The sequence below is a fragment of the Falco punctatus genome (genome assembly GCF_963210335.1).
Source record: "Falco punctatus genome assembly, chromosome: 1".
NCBI lineage: Eukaryota > Metazoa > Chordata > Aves > Falconiformes > Falconidae > Falco > Falco punctatus.
Window position 1 is genome coordinate 108,510,957 of NC_137580.1, and position 19,832 is coordinate 108,530,788.

The window sequence follows — 19,832 nt, forward strand, 5'->3', positions numbered from 1 at the left end:
GCCGCCGCGGGGCCCGGCGGCTCTCGGCCAGTGGGCTGGGCGCCGCGCACTCCCCGCCCCGCTCGCCCCATGTGCAGAAATAGCCCCGCCGCGGCCGTCAGCGGCTTTTCCGCGGGGAGCGGGCGGGCGGCGGCGGCGGAGCATCCCCGGGCGGAGCGGCGGCGGGCCCGGCCCGGCCCCTCCCGTCCCGTCCCCTCCCGTCCCCTCCCGTGGCGGATGGCCCCGCGGCGGGCGCAGCGGCCGGGCCCCGCGGCGGGCGGGCGGTGAGCGGGGCCCCGCGGATGCCCCCCGAGGGCCGGGCGGAGCGGGGGGCCACGGCCCGGGGCTCGCCGCGCCCCTCCGGCCCCCCACGCCCCGGCAGCAGGCGGCGGTGAGCCCGGACATGGGTGTTTCTCGCCGGGAAGCGCTGCCCCGTGGCCTGTTGGTACCTGCGGGCGGGCGCCCGGTGGAAAGTACCTTTTTCTCATGAACGGGTCGAGTTCCACGCCCTGGGCTCTCGCCATGGACACTATGAAAACCACCTACATCGTGCTGGAGCTGATCATCGCTGTGCTGTCTATCGCGGGCAACGTCCTGGTCTGCTGGGCTGTGGCCATCAACAGCACTTTGAAGAACGCAACCAATTATTTCCTGGTGTCCCTGGCAGTGGCTGATATTGCGGTGGGTTTGCTCGCCATCCCTTTCGCCATCACCATCAGTATCGGATTCCACGTGGATTTTCACAGCTGCCTCTTCTTCGCCTGCTTCGTACTGGTGCTGACCCAAAGCTCCATTTTCAGCTTGCTGGCGGTGGCCATCGACCGGTACCTGGCTATTAAGATCCCACTGAGGTAAGAGGCTGAAGCAGATGCAGGTAGCCACGTCCCCTGACAGCGCAGTCTGTGACCTTCCTTGTCTTAGTGTGCGTGTGCGGGAACTTGTGGTCTCTGGCATTGCCCTAAAAGGTTTGCTGCTCGTAAGTGATGATGAAAATAACAGAGATTTTGACTCGCTTGCTGCAGGACCAGGATCAGGTTTTCAGTAACCTGCCTCTTTCCTCAAAACACACCTGGGAGCTCAGCTTCTGGAGGATGTTTGTCTTGGGAGGGACAGTGGCTTCTCAGGGCAGGGGCGGGCTGTGCAGTGATGTAGTAGAGAGCTTGGGATACTTGTAGCTAATCTATGTAGGTATTTATAGAGCCCCCGTTATTGTGGTGTCTGGGCATCTCCCAAGTAATTAAGCATAGGAGCAACTACTCTTTCTCTTATTTCCCAGCCTACTGGAGAAGTAGTTTTGCAGGCTTTTCTGTAAGAGTTCTTGTCTCTTCCTCAGTTCAGATCACAATACTTTCAGAAAGGCTGAAAGTCATGTTAAATAGATCTTAATATGACTTTGACCGTACTTTGCATTTTCAGTTGGGACTAGACTCTAACTAGGCTGTCTTCCGGTTTTTAGAGGGCTATAATCAATGGACTGAAAGCGCAGTTTGTTGCCTCTACAAATGCTGAAACCACATTTCGGTTTTTGCTTCCGTACCTTTTAATTCTGAGTGCTTACCATGAGAGAGTGCATAGATCAGTAAATGTCAGGAGATGTCAGCTGTGTGCATACACTGTGAAAGGAGAAGAGGGAAGGAGACAGGATTCATATGTCAGATTTCAGAATATTATGGTTTAGACTTTCATCCAAGTGCAGTATCAAAGACGTAAATTGGTTTCCTTCTGATTCATGGGATGTTGCAATATAACAGGGAAAACTATTTAATATAATTTACGGGCATTTTACCAGTGAGTTGGTGCAGCAGCTTCCTTAAGGTTAAGTGCACCAAAGCCCCAGCTTTGCATTACAAATGACCTGAGTCCATTAGTCTCAGTCTCTTTCATGTCTCTGTTGTCCCTCCCTGAGAATAAGGCATCGATGGAGCCCAGCTGGTGAGGAGTGGAGGCTATGGGAAGGGCAGGTTTGGTGTAGGAACCTCAGCTGAACTGTGTAAGCTGCGGCTTTCCTAGATTCTGCTCCTCTCTGGTATCTCCCTTGCAATGACAATGAATTCACTCTAAAATAACTTTAAAAAAATACCTCTTCACCCTGTTCTGGTACCTTGCATCAGGGAACTCCCATACACTAGGCAAATATTAGTTAGTCAGGCAGATGATAAAAACTAGTAGTGGAAATGCATGTATGTATGCTGAGTGGCTGCATGTGTCATCGGAGCAAGGTGCATGGAAATTCCGCAGAGTGTGGAGTAAGCAAGAGCAGATCGGCAGCACTCATCCACACAGGAGGGAGCAGGGCAGAGCAGCTCAGATCACTGCCAGCATCTCCAACACTGCCTGCTTACCTTCCCAGCCACCTGCCTGGAGGTGGAGGTGCGCATCGGCTTCGAATAATGCTTTGGTGCCTCTTCCATTCGTTAGTTTGGGGCTTTCTCGGGATGGGGGCTAGCGGCACAGCAGCAGTGACGGAAGCAGGTCAGATTTCTTCAGTTGCAGTTTAATCACACCACCCACCACAAGCAAGCTGTTAAGCGTGGTTATAACTCTTTTCCTTTGTACCACGAGTGCTTTTTGCAGCATTTGGCTGAGGAAATTGAATCTTGTGAGATTGGTTTGTACTCTGCTGGACTCTGAGGCAAGAGGGGCAGATCAGAAATGCTCTGATCGGAGCGTTTGCAGAAGGGAAGTGGTGTCGGTGCCAACTGACAAAATCGCAGGTATTTCTTCCACTCTCTCTCTTTTTCTTTTTTTCCCCTTTTGTTTCGATTTTCACAGTCTTGGTCACTAGCAGGTTTACTCAATTCTCCGTGAGGTCATTTCATTCACCTGTGTGGGATGAAATCCCAGGGCAGTTTTGCCTTGTTCAGGATCCTTCTCTGGCATTGATTTTTCACCCCGTCTTAGACCAAATCTTTTATTCCATTTGCACAAACATCTTTATTCCTATAAGCATTTTCTAGCTGGACACATACAACCCCTTCAGCTGTAAGTAGAGATCAAGGAGCCCCATCCTAGGCTGGTCTGAAGTGTGAAGTTTGGATTTAACTTGACTTGGCACTGAGGCCCATTTTATTGCTCTCAGAGGTGTCCAGTAAGTAAAATTCCTTTAAAAGGATGGGGGGTTCTCTGCGAGGAGTGGAGGGCAACGGACAGGTCATTGCTTTGGCAACAGGAGATTTAGGGACAAAGAGGTTATAAAACTATGCTGGCAAAGCACTGCTCTACTGCACTAGGGTTTTCCAACCAAGGCTCTCTTAGAGCTGTCTTGTCAGCATTGTTATTCCCAAGATGCTCCACAGTACTGCCGGCACCGAGCACGGGAGGGACTTGTCCAGCCACCCACTCCAGGTAGATGCACATGCTGTTTCTGGAAGGAGGTTTGTGCTGCAGAGAGGGAAAGCTGGTCATCAGTTTGTAGGAACGGAGACCTTGGGAAAAGTTTTTCTCACTAAAGCACTCATTCTGGAAACCAGTGCAGAGGCCATTAACAGGCCACGAAGTATTAAACTCTTAAAATGATTTGTACCCAGGCCTATCTAGCGATTACAATAAATAACGCGGTTGTTGCAGGGCAGACAGTGTCCCTGTCTTATCCAGTGCACCACCAGTTCCTTGTGGAAACCTCTGCAGGGACATTGAGAACTATGCCACAGTACTGAGTACTCTTTCAGGACTATTTAAGCACACAGAGGCTGGGCAGCCCTGCAGGCTGGGTGTGCGCAGGAGAAGTTTGCATTACAGCCAGGCTAATAATGAATTTTTCAGTTCTGTGGCTGAAGCAAAAACTCCCATGGGGAAGAGGAAAATTGTTTCAGTCAAACTGAAACAGTGATGTTTGGAGGTTTCAGTGAAACAAAGTGATTCTGACCAACCTGGCAGATTTTTGCTGGAGTCACTTAACCCTTCTGTTGTTGCTGTGCTGCTTTTTGAAATGGAGGCATCTTCACTGTGAAGGAATTAACAAATTCTCATCTAGACAACTGCAGAACAAAAATCTTCCAACATTTAAAAATGGTGGTTTAGAACCCTCCCTCTTCTGGCTAAAAATATATGCTGAATTTGACCTGAAGCCATGAATTCTTTCTGTCCCTTGAAACTCTTATTTTGTTTATTTTTGACAATTTTACTGTTTGTGGAGAAGCCCTCACCCACACTGCCCACTTTGTGCAGCTGCAGCTCTAAGCCCTTCCGGGGCCCTTTCTCCCCTGGCCAATGCACCAGGACGCAGCTTCTTGTCTTCAGACATGCTGTAACCCTGCCTCGCTTTCCGCGCCCCTCCTGGCTCCCAGCGCTGCTGTCCATCCCTGTGCCACCCCAGTACATGGCACCATCCCTGCTCTTGCCTGCCAACCTGACCCCCCCAAAAGCTCGCTCCCCCACAGTGCTTCCTCCAAGCAAAGTATCAAAGCCAGGCAACTGAGCATCTTTCAGCAGCAGTAAATCCAGCCTGCAGAGTGTTTGGCGTAAGAGCAGTGCTAGGCTTTCACTCTCTGGCTCTCTCCAGAGCTGGATTTCACCCCACAGTCCCATAGCTGCGAGCCAAAGACAATTTGTAGGTGGAATAAAATCTTTCCCTTTTATTTGCATTAACCAAAATCCTTTGGCGTGGCTAATAATTGTAGGTACAGATAGATGCCTAGAACAAATGTGTCAGGAATTAGGGAGGGAGGAGAGTATCTGTTTTTAGAGAGCAAAAGGAGAATGAAACGCTGTACAACATGACGCTCTGTGTGCCCTTGTCTGGCTGGTAATTTCCTGCAGGACAGTGATCGCTGTCCTGCTGCTGCCTACCTGGCAAACACCCCCGCTGAACCCTGCAGAGGGAAAATTAGCCCCAGCTCCCTGCGATTTGAGCTGATCTGGTGCTTGTTCTTCCTCCCTGGGTTTAGTTCTCTTCTGTCTTCAATTTTATCTAGCAGAAAGTACAGGACTGATGTTCCCGGGCAGCTTTGCCATGGACTGGAACAGGGCCTCCCTTTCTGCACCTCGTTGCCCCGCTGCAGCCAGAGCATCCACGCTGGGTTCACCATCTGTTAACGGTGCTGCACTGTTCTGCTTCTCGCACGGACAGTCTCCCCCCTGAGCTGCTGCCCCTCTTATCTTTGACATGATGAAGGCAACAGTCCAGCTCCTTTCTGCTGTCCTCATGGGGAAAAATCCCATTTGGATTGTTGCTGCTCTTTTCTGATCCTTTTAGCTGTGCAGGGTCCCTTCCAGAGGTGGGTTGGCTGGTGCTTTATGGCTGCCTGCCCTTGTTGTGCCCTGCTGCTGCAGAGGAGGGGGTTCCCTCTGTGTTCCCCAGCAAAGAATTGTTCCTGGATTCCTTTCAGCTGCCAGCTTGTTCCTCAGCAAAGCAAACTGGTGGGTATTTATGGTGGGTGGGAGGCCTGGAGCTCCTGGGGAGGAGAGAAAGTCCTCTTCAGAGCCTTGGTCTTCAGCTGCCATTTTCTGTGTGCCATCATCGTCACGCAGAATTGCAGCTACTCTTTCTGCCCTTGCTTCATTTCCTTTTTGAGGGGAAATCCTTGTGTTGCCCTTCAACTGAACTCCCAGGCACATTCTGCAGTTCATATGCAGCTCACACGTGCGGGGCCTGATCCTGAGACCCAAGCAGCATGGGAGGCACGGTTATTCCAGAGCAGTGGATGCTCTGCCTCCCCGTCTGTCAGACAGCTGTACCTGGCCAAATTTATCATTGAGTAATAAACTTGATGTGCAACCAGCCTGGCAAACGTGCTGTGGGCAGGAGGGCTGGCATGTTCGCTTGAGCAACAGAGGTGTCACGTCTTTACAGAAGTTTGTGTCAGTTGAGCTCAACTCAGGCAGAACTGGGGAGGGGTTGTGCTGCAGCCAGGGGCTGGCAGCACCCGCTGGCCTGCCTGGGGGTCTCGCAGTGCTGCTGCTCCCTCCAGGCTTCAGATGCAGCTGACCCTGGACACAATAAAAATCAGGAATCATTGCATGTGCCCTTAGAGCCACAAACCGGAGGGGGGAAATCACAGCTATTTTGAGTTGTGAGCAGCCTGGTTTCCTTAAAATGAGCATCCCAAATGTTTATACTTTTCCCCCACCTCAGGGGTCACTTCCATTCCAAAAAGGAAAAACCCTGACAGGAAGGCAAGGGAATTGTCTTTGAGACCTTTGCCCTGACACAGCTCCTGCAGAAGCTGGGGGAGAGCAGGGATGTCAGGGAGCGGCAGCCGAAAAGCTCATTTCCAGGCTGTCAGCTGAGGGCACTGATCTCTGGGCTGAGCCAGAACTTACAGCTTTGCATTCAGGAGGTTTTTTCAGTTTTGACCAGCTCAATTTGTAAAAAATACAGGTTAATTTTTAGATGAAAAAAACCCAACAAACAGCTTTTGAAATCTGGCAGAATTTTGCTCCAGAAGACCTTTTGATCTTTCTGCAAAAAATGTATTACACCAAAATATTTTGACAGGAAACTTTTATTTTTCAGTTAAATGTTTTTGCTTTGTTAATTGAGGAGCTTGATCTTGGGGATTTCATGAATTTGCCGTTTGTGATAGCAATGAGCACACACCGCAGAACTGAGGATTTTTGGAGTGTTCAGCCCTGGCCCTTGGCTGCACCGGGCAGTCACTGCACAGGGGCTGTTGGGGCTCCTGTTACTGTGTTCAATCCACAAGATGCCAGGAATCAGTGATGCCAGCTGTGCCTACAGATGTGTCAGTCCTCTCCCCTCCCCACCGGCTTTGACAGCTTTGCGAAGTCCAGCGACTGGCTCAGGGAACGTGCCAAAGAGCGGATTATCTCCTAATCCTATGGATGACATCAGGCCTGGGCATGAGCCACAAATAACCTGTGAGTACATCAGTGGGTGTGTGCCCATGCCCTTACACTCACCGTTTGGTGCCGTGTAGCACCGCCGTGTCACTGAGCACCACAACCAGAGCTGCTGGACCTGGGGGAGACAAGGGACAGAGCACAGTCTCTGCGGAGCAGCTATGCAGGCAGAGTGGTGTCACCATGGCTGGGACTCTGCGTCACCCCCTTCATGATGCACTGTGCATCAGTGCCCATCACCCTGCACCCTGGCATTCACACCCTCCCTCCCACCCAAACCCCACTGCCAGGTTTCCGGGAGCACGGTGCTGTGGGGGCAGCCGCTGGCCGTATCCTCCCTCCCTCGGGCTCAGACCTGTCAGTTTCTTCCGTGAGAGTTGCCTGTCGTGCTGCTGTGGCACAGCTGGCACGTGGGGGCTGGGGGCTGTGTCACCAGCTGGTTGGAACCTGGCCGCACGAAGGCAGGGAGGCGAGGACAGGATGGGCTCCTCGAGCTGCCGGAGCGTGCTTGGATAAGGCTCAGGTGGGCAAAGTGGTGCTGGGCTCAGCTCCGTGTTGACCACGCGGGATCTACCAGCCCTTGGGAAGGTCGGTCAGGGCTCGGCAGGGAAGGCAGATGAGTAGCAACTTGCTGGGGCTGGTGGGTGGAGCGGCCAGCACTTTGGGGCCTTTGGGAAGGGCTTTAGCACCCGTTTTGTCACAGAATTAGTGACCAGGCAGAGATCTGCCACCTCCCCACCCGTATCTGTTATCTGAGTGAGCAAGGCACCGCGTGCCTGGGAGGGGTAGTGGTCACCGCTGTGCTAGACAGGATCCCGCCCAGGGAGCTCTGTGCACCATGGCTCCTATCTCACCTCTGCCAACCCCCTTGAACCCGGCCGCCCCGTGCTGCACAGCTCAGGCCTGACTGCTCTGGAAGGTTTGGAATGACAAAAATTCTCATCCGCCAGCACCCTGAGGCAGGTAACATTGGCGGGGCTGCAGGCTCCTCTCAGCCCCCGGTCTGGGGCAGGACAGCCAGGCCTCCCTGCTGCGGGGCCCAGAAGCACCCTGTGGAGCGCGGAGGGCTGCTATCGCACGTGGCTGCCCGCCCGCACACGGGCGTCTTGAGGCGGCTGCTGATGTTTTGATGTCGCCGGTTGTTGGAGTGTGAGAGCTGTGTGAGAGCCGGCGTGCAGGGCGCTGAGCTCATTTCCTTCCTGTGCCTCGGGGGCTCTGCGCACCCCTGGCAGCCCCCCAGCACCAGGCCTGCTCGCAGCAGCGTGGGGCAGCCCAGCGAGACCACAGCCCGCCCTGCGCCCTGCTCCTGCCCTGCGTGCCTGCGCTGAGTTTCCACTCACCTTTTCTCACCCCATCAGGGGCGAGAGCTGGCTGGGGCCGGCTTCTACGGACAGAAACCAGGGTAGCGAATGCAAATTCTTGCCTGGCTGCTGCAAAAGCATGCCTGTGAGAAAAATACTCACACATCTGCATCACAGGTGTTGCTGGTGTTCAATATGTGCCCAGCCCTGCGGCCCCCTCCCACTGCTCCCCACCTCGCAGCAGCCTGACCTGCATTCCCCGTCTTAATCCTCCACATCACCAAAACGTGTGCTGTTCCCAGGGTGCTTTGGGCCAAAACTCTGCTCTCCTGCATTTCTCCTTCCCACATTCCTGGTCTTGCAAACATGGTGCCCTTCAGCCGTTCCCCGGTGCTGTGCTGGCAGCGGCAGGGCTGCGGTGCCAGCCTGTGTGGAGGGGTGTGCAGGGATGGAGCAGGGTGAGGCGGGAGCTGGGGGCTGTGGTGGGCAGCCCGTGCTCTCCCAGCTGCTCTGCCTCCACCCCGGGGAAGGAGGAGTTCTCAGGAGGGATAAGCACATGGGTATGTGTATCTTACCGAGAGGGTTTTAAACCTGCAGGCACTTGATAGCCCAAGCTACGTCCCCATCCCGGCCTTACTTTGGGAGCAGCAGGTGGGCAATGTCCACCCGCGGGCTCATCTTCAGCCAGGACTGCTTCACCCTAGTCTCCGTGCTGCTCTGCCTGCCTTTCTCTGCTTCACATCTCTGTCACTCTGCTCCCAGGTGGAATTGCTTCCCAGCATGAAAATACGCAGTATGGCACGTCTGGAGCAGCCTCAGCCCCTGACAGCCTCTCATCACACGGTGGGCTTGTCTTCTTCTCTTATTAATTCAAAATCTTCTAGCTTGTATTTCAGGCTAAGACTGAAAATGCCATATAACATAAACAAAGCGAGCCCTGGAGAAAGTTAAAGCTTCCCGGTCTTTAAATGCCTTTTAGTGAGCCTGCAAATCTAAAAATGAAGCGTTGCAGCCCAGGACCTTGCTGGTTAGGTGCCTCAAGCAGAAACAGCAACCTAACGGCACTGGGAGGTGCGCGGGCGGCTGTTCCTCCGCACCCCGTGAGGGTGGGAGCCACGGCAAGGCTGGGTTCCCCGAGCACCCCGGCTTCTAAAGACGAGGCTTGAGCCTGGCTCCGTGTCTCGAGGCAAGGGCCGGGTGTTCTCATCTACATGTCCTTGCCCAGGGTTGCACAACAGCAGGGCCACTTGCCCGGCGTGGGGGGGGCTCCTCGGGGTGCTGCCGCGTGGGTGCGTGCCCTGGGTGCTGGGAGCTGGGGAGGGCTGTCGCCCTGCGAGCACTCGCTTCCTCATGTTCAGCTTCTCCTGACGGGTGCAGGACGGCCGTGAGCCAGCGTCTTTTGGCACGATCAGGGCCGTCTCCATCTCCTGGAGTGAGGGTGCGCAGGGGCTGAGCCGCTGCAGCCACACAGGTTTTCCAGGAAAGCAGCAGGCAGCGGGAACGGTCAGAAATGGATGTCACTGAGCGGTGCCTCCTGCCCCTCCAGCTAAACCCCGTGTGCTCACCTGGGCGGCGGGTGCTGGCGTGCTAGCAGGAGCCCATCCAGCGGAAGGCTGGGAGTGCGAGCGGGGCCGCTGCGCTGTCCCCGCGCACAATAGGGACAGATGCGGGAGGAAGTGATTTGTCTGCAACTGGACATGGGCAGACGCAGATGTCCTGCTTCCGCGGCTGATCCTGTAGCCACTAACCAGATTCTCACTCCCACTGCCAACTCCTTCCTGGTCAGAAAGCACAGCTTTTTCTTCACCCCCCTACTCTCTAAGGTGCAATTTTATGATTCATTTAAAATGTCCTGCCAGGATGTTTCAGCTGGTATGTGATCTCTGTTCCATGGCTGTGCAAGGAGCAAACAGAACGGCAGCAATGCTGCTTATTTCATGCTGTTATAGCTCAAAGGAAAAAAAAAAAAGAGCAAGATGCAGAGTACAGCTGCAAGTAGATGACAAGGATACAATGCTTGGCAGCCAAACGGCTCTCTCCTCTTGTGAATGGAGGTGTCTGTGTATTTTCCTTCACACTTAAAATAGAAACATATAAATTATCACTGCTTGTTTGTATCAGAGCACCTGCGTAGTCTTGAGTTCAGCAAAGTCTCCATCTGCTCACCTCCCTGCATCCGGCAGCCTGGGCATGGGGCAGGATGGGGAGAGCAGTGGGGAGGCCCCTGGGGCCCTGCGCACCTCTGGGCAGTGGGAGTGCAGGGAGCACCCAAGCTGGCCGCAGCATCACTCGCACAGCCGTCACGCCTGCCTGTCCCCACTCATCCCATTGAATCCAGCCTCAGCACAAGGTACCGGAGTTTGGAGTTGAAGCACTGAAATTGCTTGTTGAAGGCTGATCCTGCACTGGGGCTCTGCAGCAGGAGAACTGGCCCAAAGTCCCTGCGCTGGGCAGTGCAGCACCCTCCCCTCTGGCTGGGGCATGGGGACCGGTGTCACTGCTGCTGCCCTGCTGCTCTATGATGGGCACACGTCTGTCCGTGCTGCTGGTGCTGCCCTGTTGCTCTGTGATGGGCACATGTCTGTCCATGCTGCCCTGCTGCCCTGCTGCTGTGTGATGGGCACACATCTGTCTGTGCTGCTGCTGCCGCCCTGTGACACACACACGCCTGTCTGTCCGCACTGTGCTGCCAGCAAGGGGCCGGTGCGGAGTGCAGCTGACCACCCAGCGTGTGCAGGTTCAGAGCACTGCCTGATTCAAAGCGCTCCCCTACACCATCCCAGGGACTCTGAAGATGCCAGGACAAGATTTGGGACCCTCCCGGCTCTTCCCAGTTAAGGCTGAGGAGACATCCCTGTTCAAATGCTTGGACTAAGCAAGCCTGGGAGGCTCCGTTATGTGAGGAAAATTTTCCTGCTGGAAAAGTTAATGCTGTGACTTCAGTGTTGTGTTACGTACACAAGAGAAGCGTTTGAACCCACCTGGCAGCCCTGTGGGCTTTCCAGAGCTGCTGGCGAGGTGACGCCTGAGCAAGGTGGGTGGATTTCTCCAAACTTTTTTTGTTGCTAGAAGCAGCATCTCAGGCAGCCTCAGGGGTTTGACTGGGCATCCAGTGAGGCCAGGGGACAGCGCTAGTGCCTGGGCAGGGGAACATCCATTGCTGCGGTCTGAGGAGCCAGGATCCGCTGCTGGCCGTGTACCAGCTGCAGGTATTCAGATGTGCCAGAGGTGGTGGAGGTCGTTTTTGTGTCCTCAGTAGCGGCCCAGTAGCAGGGAGGTTGGGGAAGACTTTGGGAATGGGGCTGCCATGGGGAACCGATGTAAGGGAGTTGTGCCACTCTGCAGGGGACAGTCAGAGGGGTCCTCTCCCGCCTGCCTTCAAACGCTGCCTGATGTGGTAGCCCTTGCCCCGCAGTGCTGATGAGCACATGGTGGCAAGTGCTGACGTGGTTCTTCAGCTTGCAGATCACCCTTTCGTTCAGCAATGCGCCTCAGACGTTCAGCAAAACAAACTCCTTGCTGCTGGCTCTGCTCCTTGCTAACCTTGGGTTTATTTACTCAGTAACTTGTCAGCCAGGGCCCAGGTCAGCGTCATGGCCAGGGCCACCATCGGGCTCTGCCAAGTGCCAGGGGCACAGGTGTCTGGCACCGCCGTGTTTTGATCTGTTCATCCTTCTGGGCTGCTGGGGGACGGTGGGGGATTCTCCCCCATTCCTGCTCTCTGAGATCAATAACGTAGGGATAACACTCCCCTTCCAGGCTGGTTCCTCTGGGCTGTGGCTGTTCTCTGCCCCGAGTCCGATGGCCCCAAAGGCTGGGTTACACCTTGGCTGCTGCTGCGCACTCCTCTGACGGGAGCTCCGGGGCAGCCGTGCCTCTGCTTGGGGGATCTCCACGGGGTGACTGCAGGGTTGGTGGGGCGATGCCAGCTACGTGCAGGACATGAGTCAGTTCCTGCCACTCGGGAGCCAAGCTCCTGTTTGGGAGAGGCTAGGCTGGCTGCAGGCTGGCAGTGCGTCCTGCTCTGCTCCAGCTGTGCTTAGCGATGCCCGCCTGGGTGTCCTGGCTGGTGTCTGGCTCTAGAAATAGCAGTAGAAATGCAACGAGACCTGGTGGGAAAAACCCCCAACCCTGACCATCTTACCAAGCAGAGGCACAGTGCCTGGAGAAGGCAGCGTGCCTTCCCGCACCCTGTCCTAGTGGGCTTTGGTGGCTGCGGTGATGCTTTTCCAGAAAAGCTGTGGACCTTGCTGAGCCACCACTGGAGGGGCCACAGGCAACAGTGATGTCTGCTGGGCGAAGGGCACCACCTCCAGTCCAAGGGCCAGCTCGGGGAACATCTCCTGCAGCCTCAGTGGCAGAGTGGTTGCCCGGTCCATGGCCCAGTGGCCAGGCAGAGCTGGGCTGTGCCCTGGTTGGAGCCTTTGCCGCTGACCTGTTTTGGTGATGCCACAGCAGGTCTGGCCCCGGCAGCCTGGCGCATGCGCCCGGTAACACCGCTGTGTCAGAGCCGTATTGTAAAAGCAGCTGAGGTTTCTTTCAAGTATTTGACCTACAGCAAGGTGGGCTGTGTGGCTGTGGCACTGGTGCAAATGTATAGTTATATATGTCAGAGAAATAGAAGCCTGAATTGCTCCTTGACGGCAGCGCAGTGGGGATGGCGTCAGGGCTTCCGCAGCGTGTCCACTGTGGGGCACTGGGTGGGAGCTGAGGTAATTAGCTGCTTGATGATTATGCCAGTAAAAAGTCTTTGCCTGGCAGTGTAAAAAGAACTAATGCATTGCCAGGTTATTTAATCTCAATAAATCATTTTAAAATATTCAGCTGTTATTTACATTAAAGCAACATTTGATGCTTCTGGACAGAAATATAGAGGAGATTCAATATTTGTTATACATTAATTGAGCAGACTTAGGTGAGTAAATTTACTTTAATAGTTTTTTGCCTAATAATATTAAGCCTAAAAGAGAATGAAGGAGGGGTTTGCTGGAACATTCAGAGCTGTGAAAATCTGTCGGTTCCTCACTGTCTGATCACGTTTTGTAGTGCTTAGGAAAAAGCCGCGTCCCAGCTCAGCTGCCTCGCTGCCCCCGCGTGCGTTTGCTGGGGGTGGTTTATGGCGGGGGTTGCTCTGTCGCTGGTGCTGCAAACCTGGCTGCTGCAGCTGCTCGCTAGAAAGACTCTTCGTACCTTGATCCGGTGGCAGTCATGCATTTCTTTATTTTTAAGCGTGTGCTTAAATTCTGTTCGCTTAAGGGCAATACAGTGTCTCACCAAATAAGTGGCAATAATGAGGTAATTAGTTAACAATTTTAGAACATCAAGCTATTCCCAATTTCACCTTGGCCACCTCCGGCTGGTAGCTCAGCGACCAGGTGTTTGCACAGACCTTTCTCTGTAGTCACAGCAGCGACCATCATCAGCGACCACCACCATCATCATCGTTACCTGCAGTGGATTGAATGGAGAAATGTTGGGAGGAATTTGCAATGCGACCCTGCGAAAATAAAGAGCTAATGGAAGGAGTGCCGTTGCTCTGTGTGAAGAACTATCTCCACTTCAGCAAACACCATCTCCTCCCAGTGCTGACAGGCTGGCAGCCCTCTCCACTGCTCAGCTCTGGCTCTTGCAGACCCGGAGCACAGCACATTTTGCTATCACCTTCTTGCAGATCGTACTCAAACGTGATCCTGGCTGCAGCATTGCCAGGTGCACTGGGGAAGAGCGAGCAACGCTAAAATAAATATCCACCATTGCAGCCACTGGAAAATTAAGTGACTTCTTAACTGGTTTTGTAAACCTTCAAGCCAAGCCTTATCTTTGCAGGTGAGTTCAGGAGATGAGCAGGTGGAAAAAGCCTTATTTGGAGTCACATGTTTTCAGCAAGAGGCAGCATCGAGTGCCACCAGCCCAGAGCAGCACTGTGCACGCTGGCTGAGGCACGGCACGCTGAGCCGCGGCGGGTTTTCCTTATTTCCTGTGTGCAGCCTGATTCAGGCACAGAAAACTCTTGACCCCTTCAGTTGCCGTTTCTGAACAACGCCCCCTTTGCATTTTCCAGTCTCACTACAGTAGGTTTTGGGCTGTGACATGACCAAGGCTGCAGAGGAGCAACTGAAACGATCAACTAAGCGTGAATAGCACGAGCCAAGAAGCCACGGTTTCCTCTCCCCACGTGCAGAGCTGTGGGTCAGCAGCAGCTCTTGGTGCTCCTACAGCACTGACTGAGCTTGGCCAACGTTGTAGCTCGAGACTCCAACTTTGCCAAGAGATGGGATTTCTGGGAACCTGCTCTGAATCAAATCTTAACGTTTTCAGGCTGCACAACCCCAGACCAGCTCTGGCTCCTGAAAACTGAACACAGGGTCTTGAAAGCAATGGGCTTGGCCTCACTGATGCCCTGTCTGATAACTTCTCATCTTCTGAAGCAGCGAGACTTAGTAATAACGAGAGAAAAGTGCAGGAGAAACCCTTCAGTGGCAGGACCTGCCCTTTAGACACCTACTGCCTTGTGGAGCGTGTTTGCAGTTCCGCAGCACCGAAACGTGGCCACTGCCCCGCACCAGCCTGGCCGTGCCCGAAGCAAGCTCTGCTTGCAGCGGCTGCGCAGGAGGAGCTGAGGGTTCCCCCTGGCCTCTCTGAGCCTCCTGGTTCACACCAGCAGACACCCCCCCACACTTTACCCTCCTGTCTTTGTAGCTTGCAGGAGAGGGACACACGGCTCGCACGGAGGTGACCGCAGTGTGATTCATAGGCACAGCTGCGGTTCTGTGGGAATAAAACCCTCCCCTGCCTCACGGGCCGGAAGAAAATCAGAACAAACGTTCTTAGGAAAGGAGGAGCAGGGTAGCCAAGCCAGAGTAAACAAGCAATGAGAGAAGGGTGTGGGAAGGGGGGGACAAGTGTGTCGGCCAGCAGACGCTATCTGGCTGTGGAGAGGACGGTAATGGGTTTCTCATGTTGTCTTTCTGGCAGTCGCAGGTTATCCATATCTCCAAGAGCGATCCAACTGATGCTTTGATGTTGGCATCTATGCTGGTTGCACCCAAAGCAGCATGACTTTTGCTGCTTTAGGTTCCAGCTCCGTTTTTGTGTCTCTCAGCATCTAGGGGCTGGAGGGGCACCCAGTCTGTGGGGTTAGGAAAGGCGTGGGGCAGTGCATGGCTTTGCACCCCTCAGCACTGCAACAGCAGGTCCCTGGGCCACAGCAGAGCTTCTCTGTAGTGCACATGAGAGCAGCAGTTGTACAAGGCATGCATTTCTTTAAAAAGCTGGATCTTTACAAGCTGTGGTGGGTGAGCAGCGCACAGGCATTGTCTGACAGCAGCAGTTACGCACGGCTGTATGGTTTAACCCCACTGACAGCTTCAGAAGCTGCAGGTCTGAGTCCATGTGTGACCTCAGGGCCCCTCAACGGTGTGTCTCCTACAGAACCGACACGTCACACACAGAGGCCAACAACCCCAGCCCTAGGTGGTGGGAGCTAGGTGGAGCTGCCCACATCAGCACTGTTGTTGGAGGATGCACACAGCAGGGATATCACATCAGGGAGAAGAGCCTGGTGTCCCTGGCTCCCACCTCCACACCTGGATGTGAGACTCTGGAGACACAAACCCTAACTTGTAACTGCCCTAAGCAATCCATCAGTAGCCATTGCTTTCAGATGCTGGCTCAGAAAAATCAGAAGCTCGCGTGGGCTGCAGTCTGGCACACAGAAGCCAGGAACTGCACTGCTGGGGAAACTAGTAGGATCCCTGGTTTCCACAAGGATGTGTACTGCCCACCTTAGTGTATGGGGTAGCACAGGAAGAGACATCGCATCACAGGACCCCTGCAGTCTCCACTGAAAGCCAGCACTGCTGCAGGCTTAAGAGCAGCCCAAGCTGCAGCAAGTGGGCTGTGCTATAAAGGCTGTGAGTGTGTGGTGATGCTCGTTAAGTCTTTAGCTACCTATTACTGTGTAGAACTGAGAGCCAACATTGTCCCAGCTGTAATTGGTTAACCCAGAAGTTCACGTAGCCCGGTAGCGTGCCCCAGCGTGCCTGGTAGTGGATGCTTAGAGCAAGAGAGTAAGCTGGTGGTTACAGAGTGAGTCTTCCTCCTCTTCTCACACTCTTGTAGTTGGTGGTTTAGGCTCATGCAATGATAAAGGCTTTTTTAAGACTCCAAGTCCTTACCTGCTGTTGAAGGATGTCTGCGGGCAGGGGCAGTGCTTGGCATTTCTCAGGAATAGCAACTGAGTCACCTCCCCAAATCACTTTGCAGAGGCACTGAGGACAGGTGAGATTTTTCACCCCTCCATGAGCACAGGTTCCTCAGGGGGGTGGGTGGGCCTCTTGTGGCATTTGCCACAACACTGACAACTTTAACCGCAGGAAAGTAATGAGTGCTCATTTATGTAACGGCTTTATCTTGGTTTTGTTCTTGATGCTGTAGGTATAATAGTTTGGTGACTGGCAAGCGGGCAAGAGGACTCATTGCTGTGCTGTGGCTCCTGTCCTTTGGAATTGGATTGACTCCGCTTATGGGCTGGAATAAAGCTATGAGCGGTTGTCCCAATGCCACCAATGAGACAGGGGCTGACACCGGGACAGAACACCATGGCTGCTTCATCTCATGCCTCTTTGAGAATGTGGTAACGATGAGCTACATGGTGTACTTCAACTTCTTTGGCTGCGTGCTGCTTCCACTTGTTATCATGCTGGGAATCTACATTAAGATATTCATGGTCGCCTGCAAACAGTTGCATCAGATCGAACTGATGGGCAACTCCAGGACCACGCTGCAGAAGGAGGTCCACGCAGCCAAGTCTCTGGCCATCATTGTAGGACTTTTTGCCTTCTGTTGGCTGCCCCTGCATATCTTGAACTGCATCACTCACTTCCATGAGGAGTTCGCCAAATCCAAGCCTGAGTGGGTGATGTATGTGGCCATCATCCTCTCCCACGCCAACTCTGTCATCAACCCCATCATCTATGCCTACAGGATCAGGGACTTCCGCTACACCTTCCGCAAGATCATTTCCAAGCTCCTCTGTAAGACAGATGACTTCCCCAAGTGCGCCACTGACAACAACCAGCACCTGACTGTCACCAACATCAACTCTCCGGTAGCCTCTGTGACCATATGACTTTGCATGTCCTGCTCCGAGGATTGTGCAGCCTGTCCCTGACACTACCCTTCCCTGTGCCTACATGAACAGTCACAGCTAACTCCTAGAGGAGTGCTCAGAGATGACCACTATGCAGTTATGCAGCTGTATTTTTTTTTTTAATTATTTTTGTAATTAACATAGTGCCTCCTAGAGGAATAACCTGACAGGGGAGACTGAGCACAGCTCGCCCTCGACTTTAAACCCAGGTTGCGTGAGTGCTGGTGACTGTATTGTGTTTCCTTTCCAGGTCAGACACTGACTGTGGAAGACCCACCTGCTGGGGTGTTTCCCCAATCGTGCTGCTCATGTCAAATCCTAGGATCTTTATTTTAATTATTATTATTTTTTAATCTTTGGATTCATTTAGGAGTAATAATTTTGTGTCTGTTTTTGAGTTGTTCTTTCAGTCCATACTTGACAGCACTTTGGTAATACCCTAATTATTCCATCAATTGTTTGATGCAGCTAGTATTCTCTGATGGGAAAAAAGTCTTACTTAGCCCAGTTGCTGGTGTGAAACTGAATCTGCGTTCCAGGCTCTGAGGGGCGGGACCACGTTGATGGGAAAACAGCAGAAATGGCCAGCTATTTTTGGCCCCAGTATGGAAGCCCTACTTACTGAAAAAGAAACATTTTAGGAAAGAGCTGACTAAAGTTTTAGAACAATGTTTTTATTGCCTTTAGATCACTTTGGTCTACAGGATTGTGCAGACCAGCGCTTCAGGTTTGCTTTCTGTTTCCAGCTATCAAAATGCAGAAGGCAGAAGTGCCCTAATGGTCTCAGCGAGTCTGATCCAGCGTCGCTCAGGTTAGTGCAACCACTGCCTTGGTGACACGATCTCTACAATCAGGTTTTTGCTCCCAAGTCCAAGTACCTGACAGCCTTGCAGGGCTTCCAGAAGTGCAGGCTTCAGCTGCGATAGCTGGATGCTGCAAAGCTCATTTATTCCTAAAACTTGGCCTTGTTGGGGTTACTCTGTAGCCCAGTAACCCCCAGAAGCTGTGAGTGCTTTTTTTCTAATAGCGTGTTTTTGTTTTGGTTTTGTTTTGTTTTGTTTTTTTTTTTAAATCCTGACCTGTATCGGTAGCAAAAGAGACTGGAAGGGAGCTAATTTTCTGGAGAAACGGGAATGTCTTGACTTGTGACCTGGTTTTGGCCAAGCTCCTTGAGGAAGACGCTCACTTCGCAGATTGCCTAGCCTGGCCTCTGCAGTTAGTTAGCCAGGAGTCCTGGCCCTTTCCAAGTACAAAGCTCACTCAACAGCGGAGTAGTCTTAATTTGTACTGCAAGTTAATAATTCTCTGCAACCACAGCTCAGTAATTACTGCACCTGATTTAATATATAACTGTGATATGCAAAACTAGAACTGTGCACTCATTTCTGAAGTACGAGCTCCGCTTCTCCAGACTGCATGACGTGCACTGCCGTAACCAAACTAGTGTTTCTGGCGTGTCTTTTATTTTGCAGGGCAGTTTCATTCCACAACTGAGAGGAACAGGGAGGTGGGCCAGAAAAAACACCCGACAGCCTCCCTGCTTGGTGCCCAAAAGCCGGCTGTGGTACAGACACAGCTGTTGTTGACTAGCTCAGACCTGCCATCACGTTGTGGTCCTCTTACAAACAGGAGTCTTGCCTGAAGGTCCCTACGTGGTGAAGCGGTACCACCTCTCTCCGAAGCACTCGGTGCCAGCAGCATCACCACGGGACCGGTGAGAAGCTGGAGTGCAAGGATTTGGGTTGAATAGGGGGTTCAGTGGTAACGCACACAGGGAGATGGAGACGGGGAGCAGCAGGCCTTTCAGAGCAAGGGGGCAGGGAAGAAAGTTTAAACAGAGCCAGTTCCTGAAGAACAGGTCCAGTGGACAGACTGTGATGCCTGGAGCAGTTTGTCCCTGATAAATTGTACTTGAATCATATAGGAAGCAGCTTTGTATTTTTTTAACTGCACTGCACTAAAAGGAGGGTAATATAAGACCCCAAGCGTTTAATTTCTCTGGCATATATAATGATAAATATGGTATAAAATCAGCCCAAAAGCTGATCTGAAGAAATCCTGTTTCTGCAGCACCTGCTGTGCCGGCTAGCGTGACCTGCAGGCAGCAGCTGCAGTTATGACTTGGGGCCCACCATGCAGAGGACGGTTCACCTGGAGTGATGGATTTCGCTACCCTGTGTGTGTACCCTGTGTAACACAGCAGCTCAGCCATAAGAGCCAGCCCCAACCCTGGGTGAACCTCCGGGCAGCTCTGAATGGGTTTGTACATGCTCATGCAATGTCCAAATCTAGCTCCAGCTCAGTGTCTCGGATACTGGCATTTCCAAGAAGAATCTGAATAGTTAAGTTCCTGTCCCAAGTGTTTCTCCTTTAACAGCCCCATTCAGCTTTGCTGCATCTGCCTTGGTCATAGTCCAGCCAACACATGTAGCCACCTCCTGCCATTTGGGCAGGGTTTGACTCTGTCCTCCTTTCATTTCTTCCCTTCTGTATTATCTTTGGCCGAGTTCCTTCTGTTAATCACGGCTGGAAACAAGCAGGGTTTCACCTGCAGGTCTGGCAGTGTTGCAAAGTGGTTGCAAGCCACATTTATCCTTACA

The 19,832-nt window shown here is 53.0% G+C and overlaps 2 protein-coding genes across 2 annotated transcripts in view; one reads left to right on the top strand and one right to left on the bottom strand.

Annotated features, from left to right (window-relative positions):
• Positions 1–18,249, top strand: ADORA2B (adenosine A2b receptor). Its single transcript, XM_080384244.1, has 2 exons — positions 1–830; positions 16,518–18,249. Exons 1-2 carry the CDS (start codon positions 466–468, stop codon positions 17,209–17,211), a joined length of 1,059 nt encoding a protein of 352 aa, XP_080240370.1. The 5' UTR covers positions 1–465; the 3' UTR covers positions 17,212–18,249.
• ZSWIM7 (zinc finger SWIM-type containing 7) overlaps positions 11,124–19,832 on the bottom strand; it is a 22,551-nt gene continuing 13,842 nt past the window's right edge. The window contains exon 6 of the mRNA XM_080384591.1: positions 11,124–13,529. Within this exon, the coding sequence (XP_080240717.1) occupies positions 13,446–13,529 (84 nt within the window). The 3' untranslated portion in view covers positions 11,124–13,445. The remainder of the gene's footprint in view (positions 13,530–19,832) is intronic.

Bases quoted from the DNA above. Each gene is read 5' to 3' on its own strand.
- ADORA2B (XM_080384244.1), top strand. From the start codon at position 466: ATGAACGGGTCGAGTTCCACGCCCTGGGCTCTCGCCATGGACACTATG. The intron at 831-16,517 runs GTAAGAGGCTGA...TTGATGCTGTAG, and splicing joins GCTATTAAGATCCCACTGAG to GTATAATAGTTTGGTGACTG.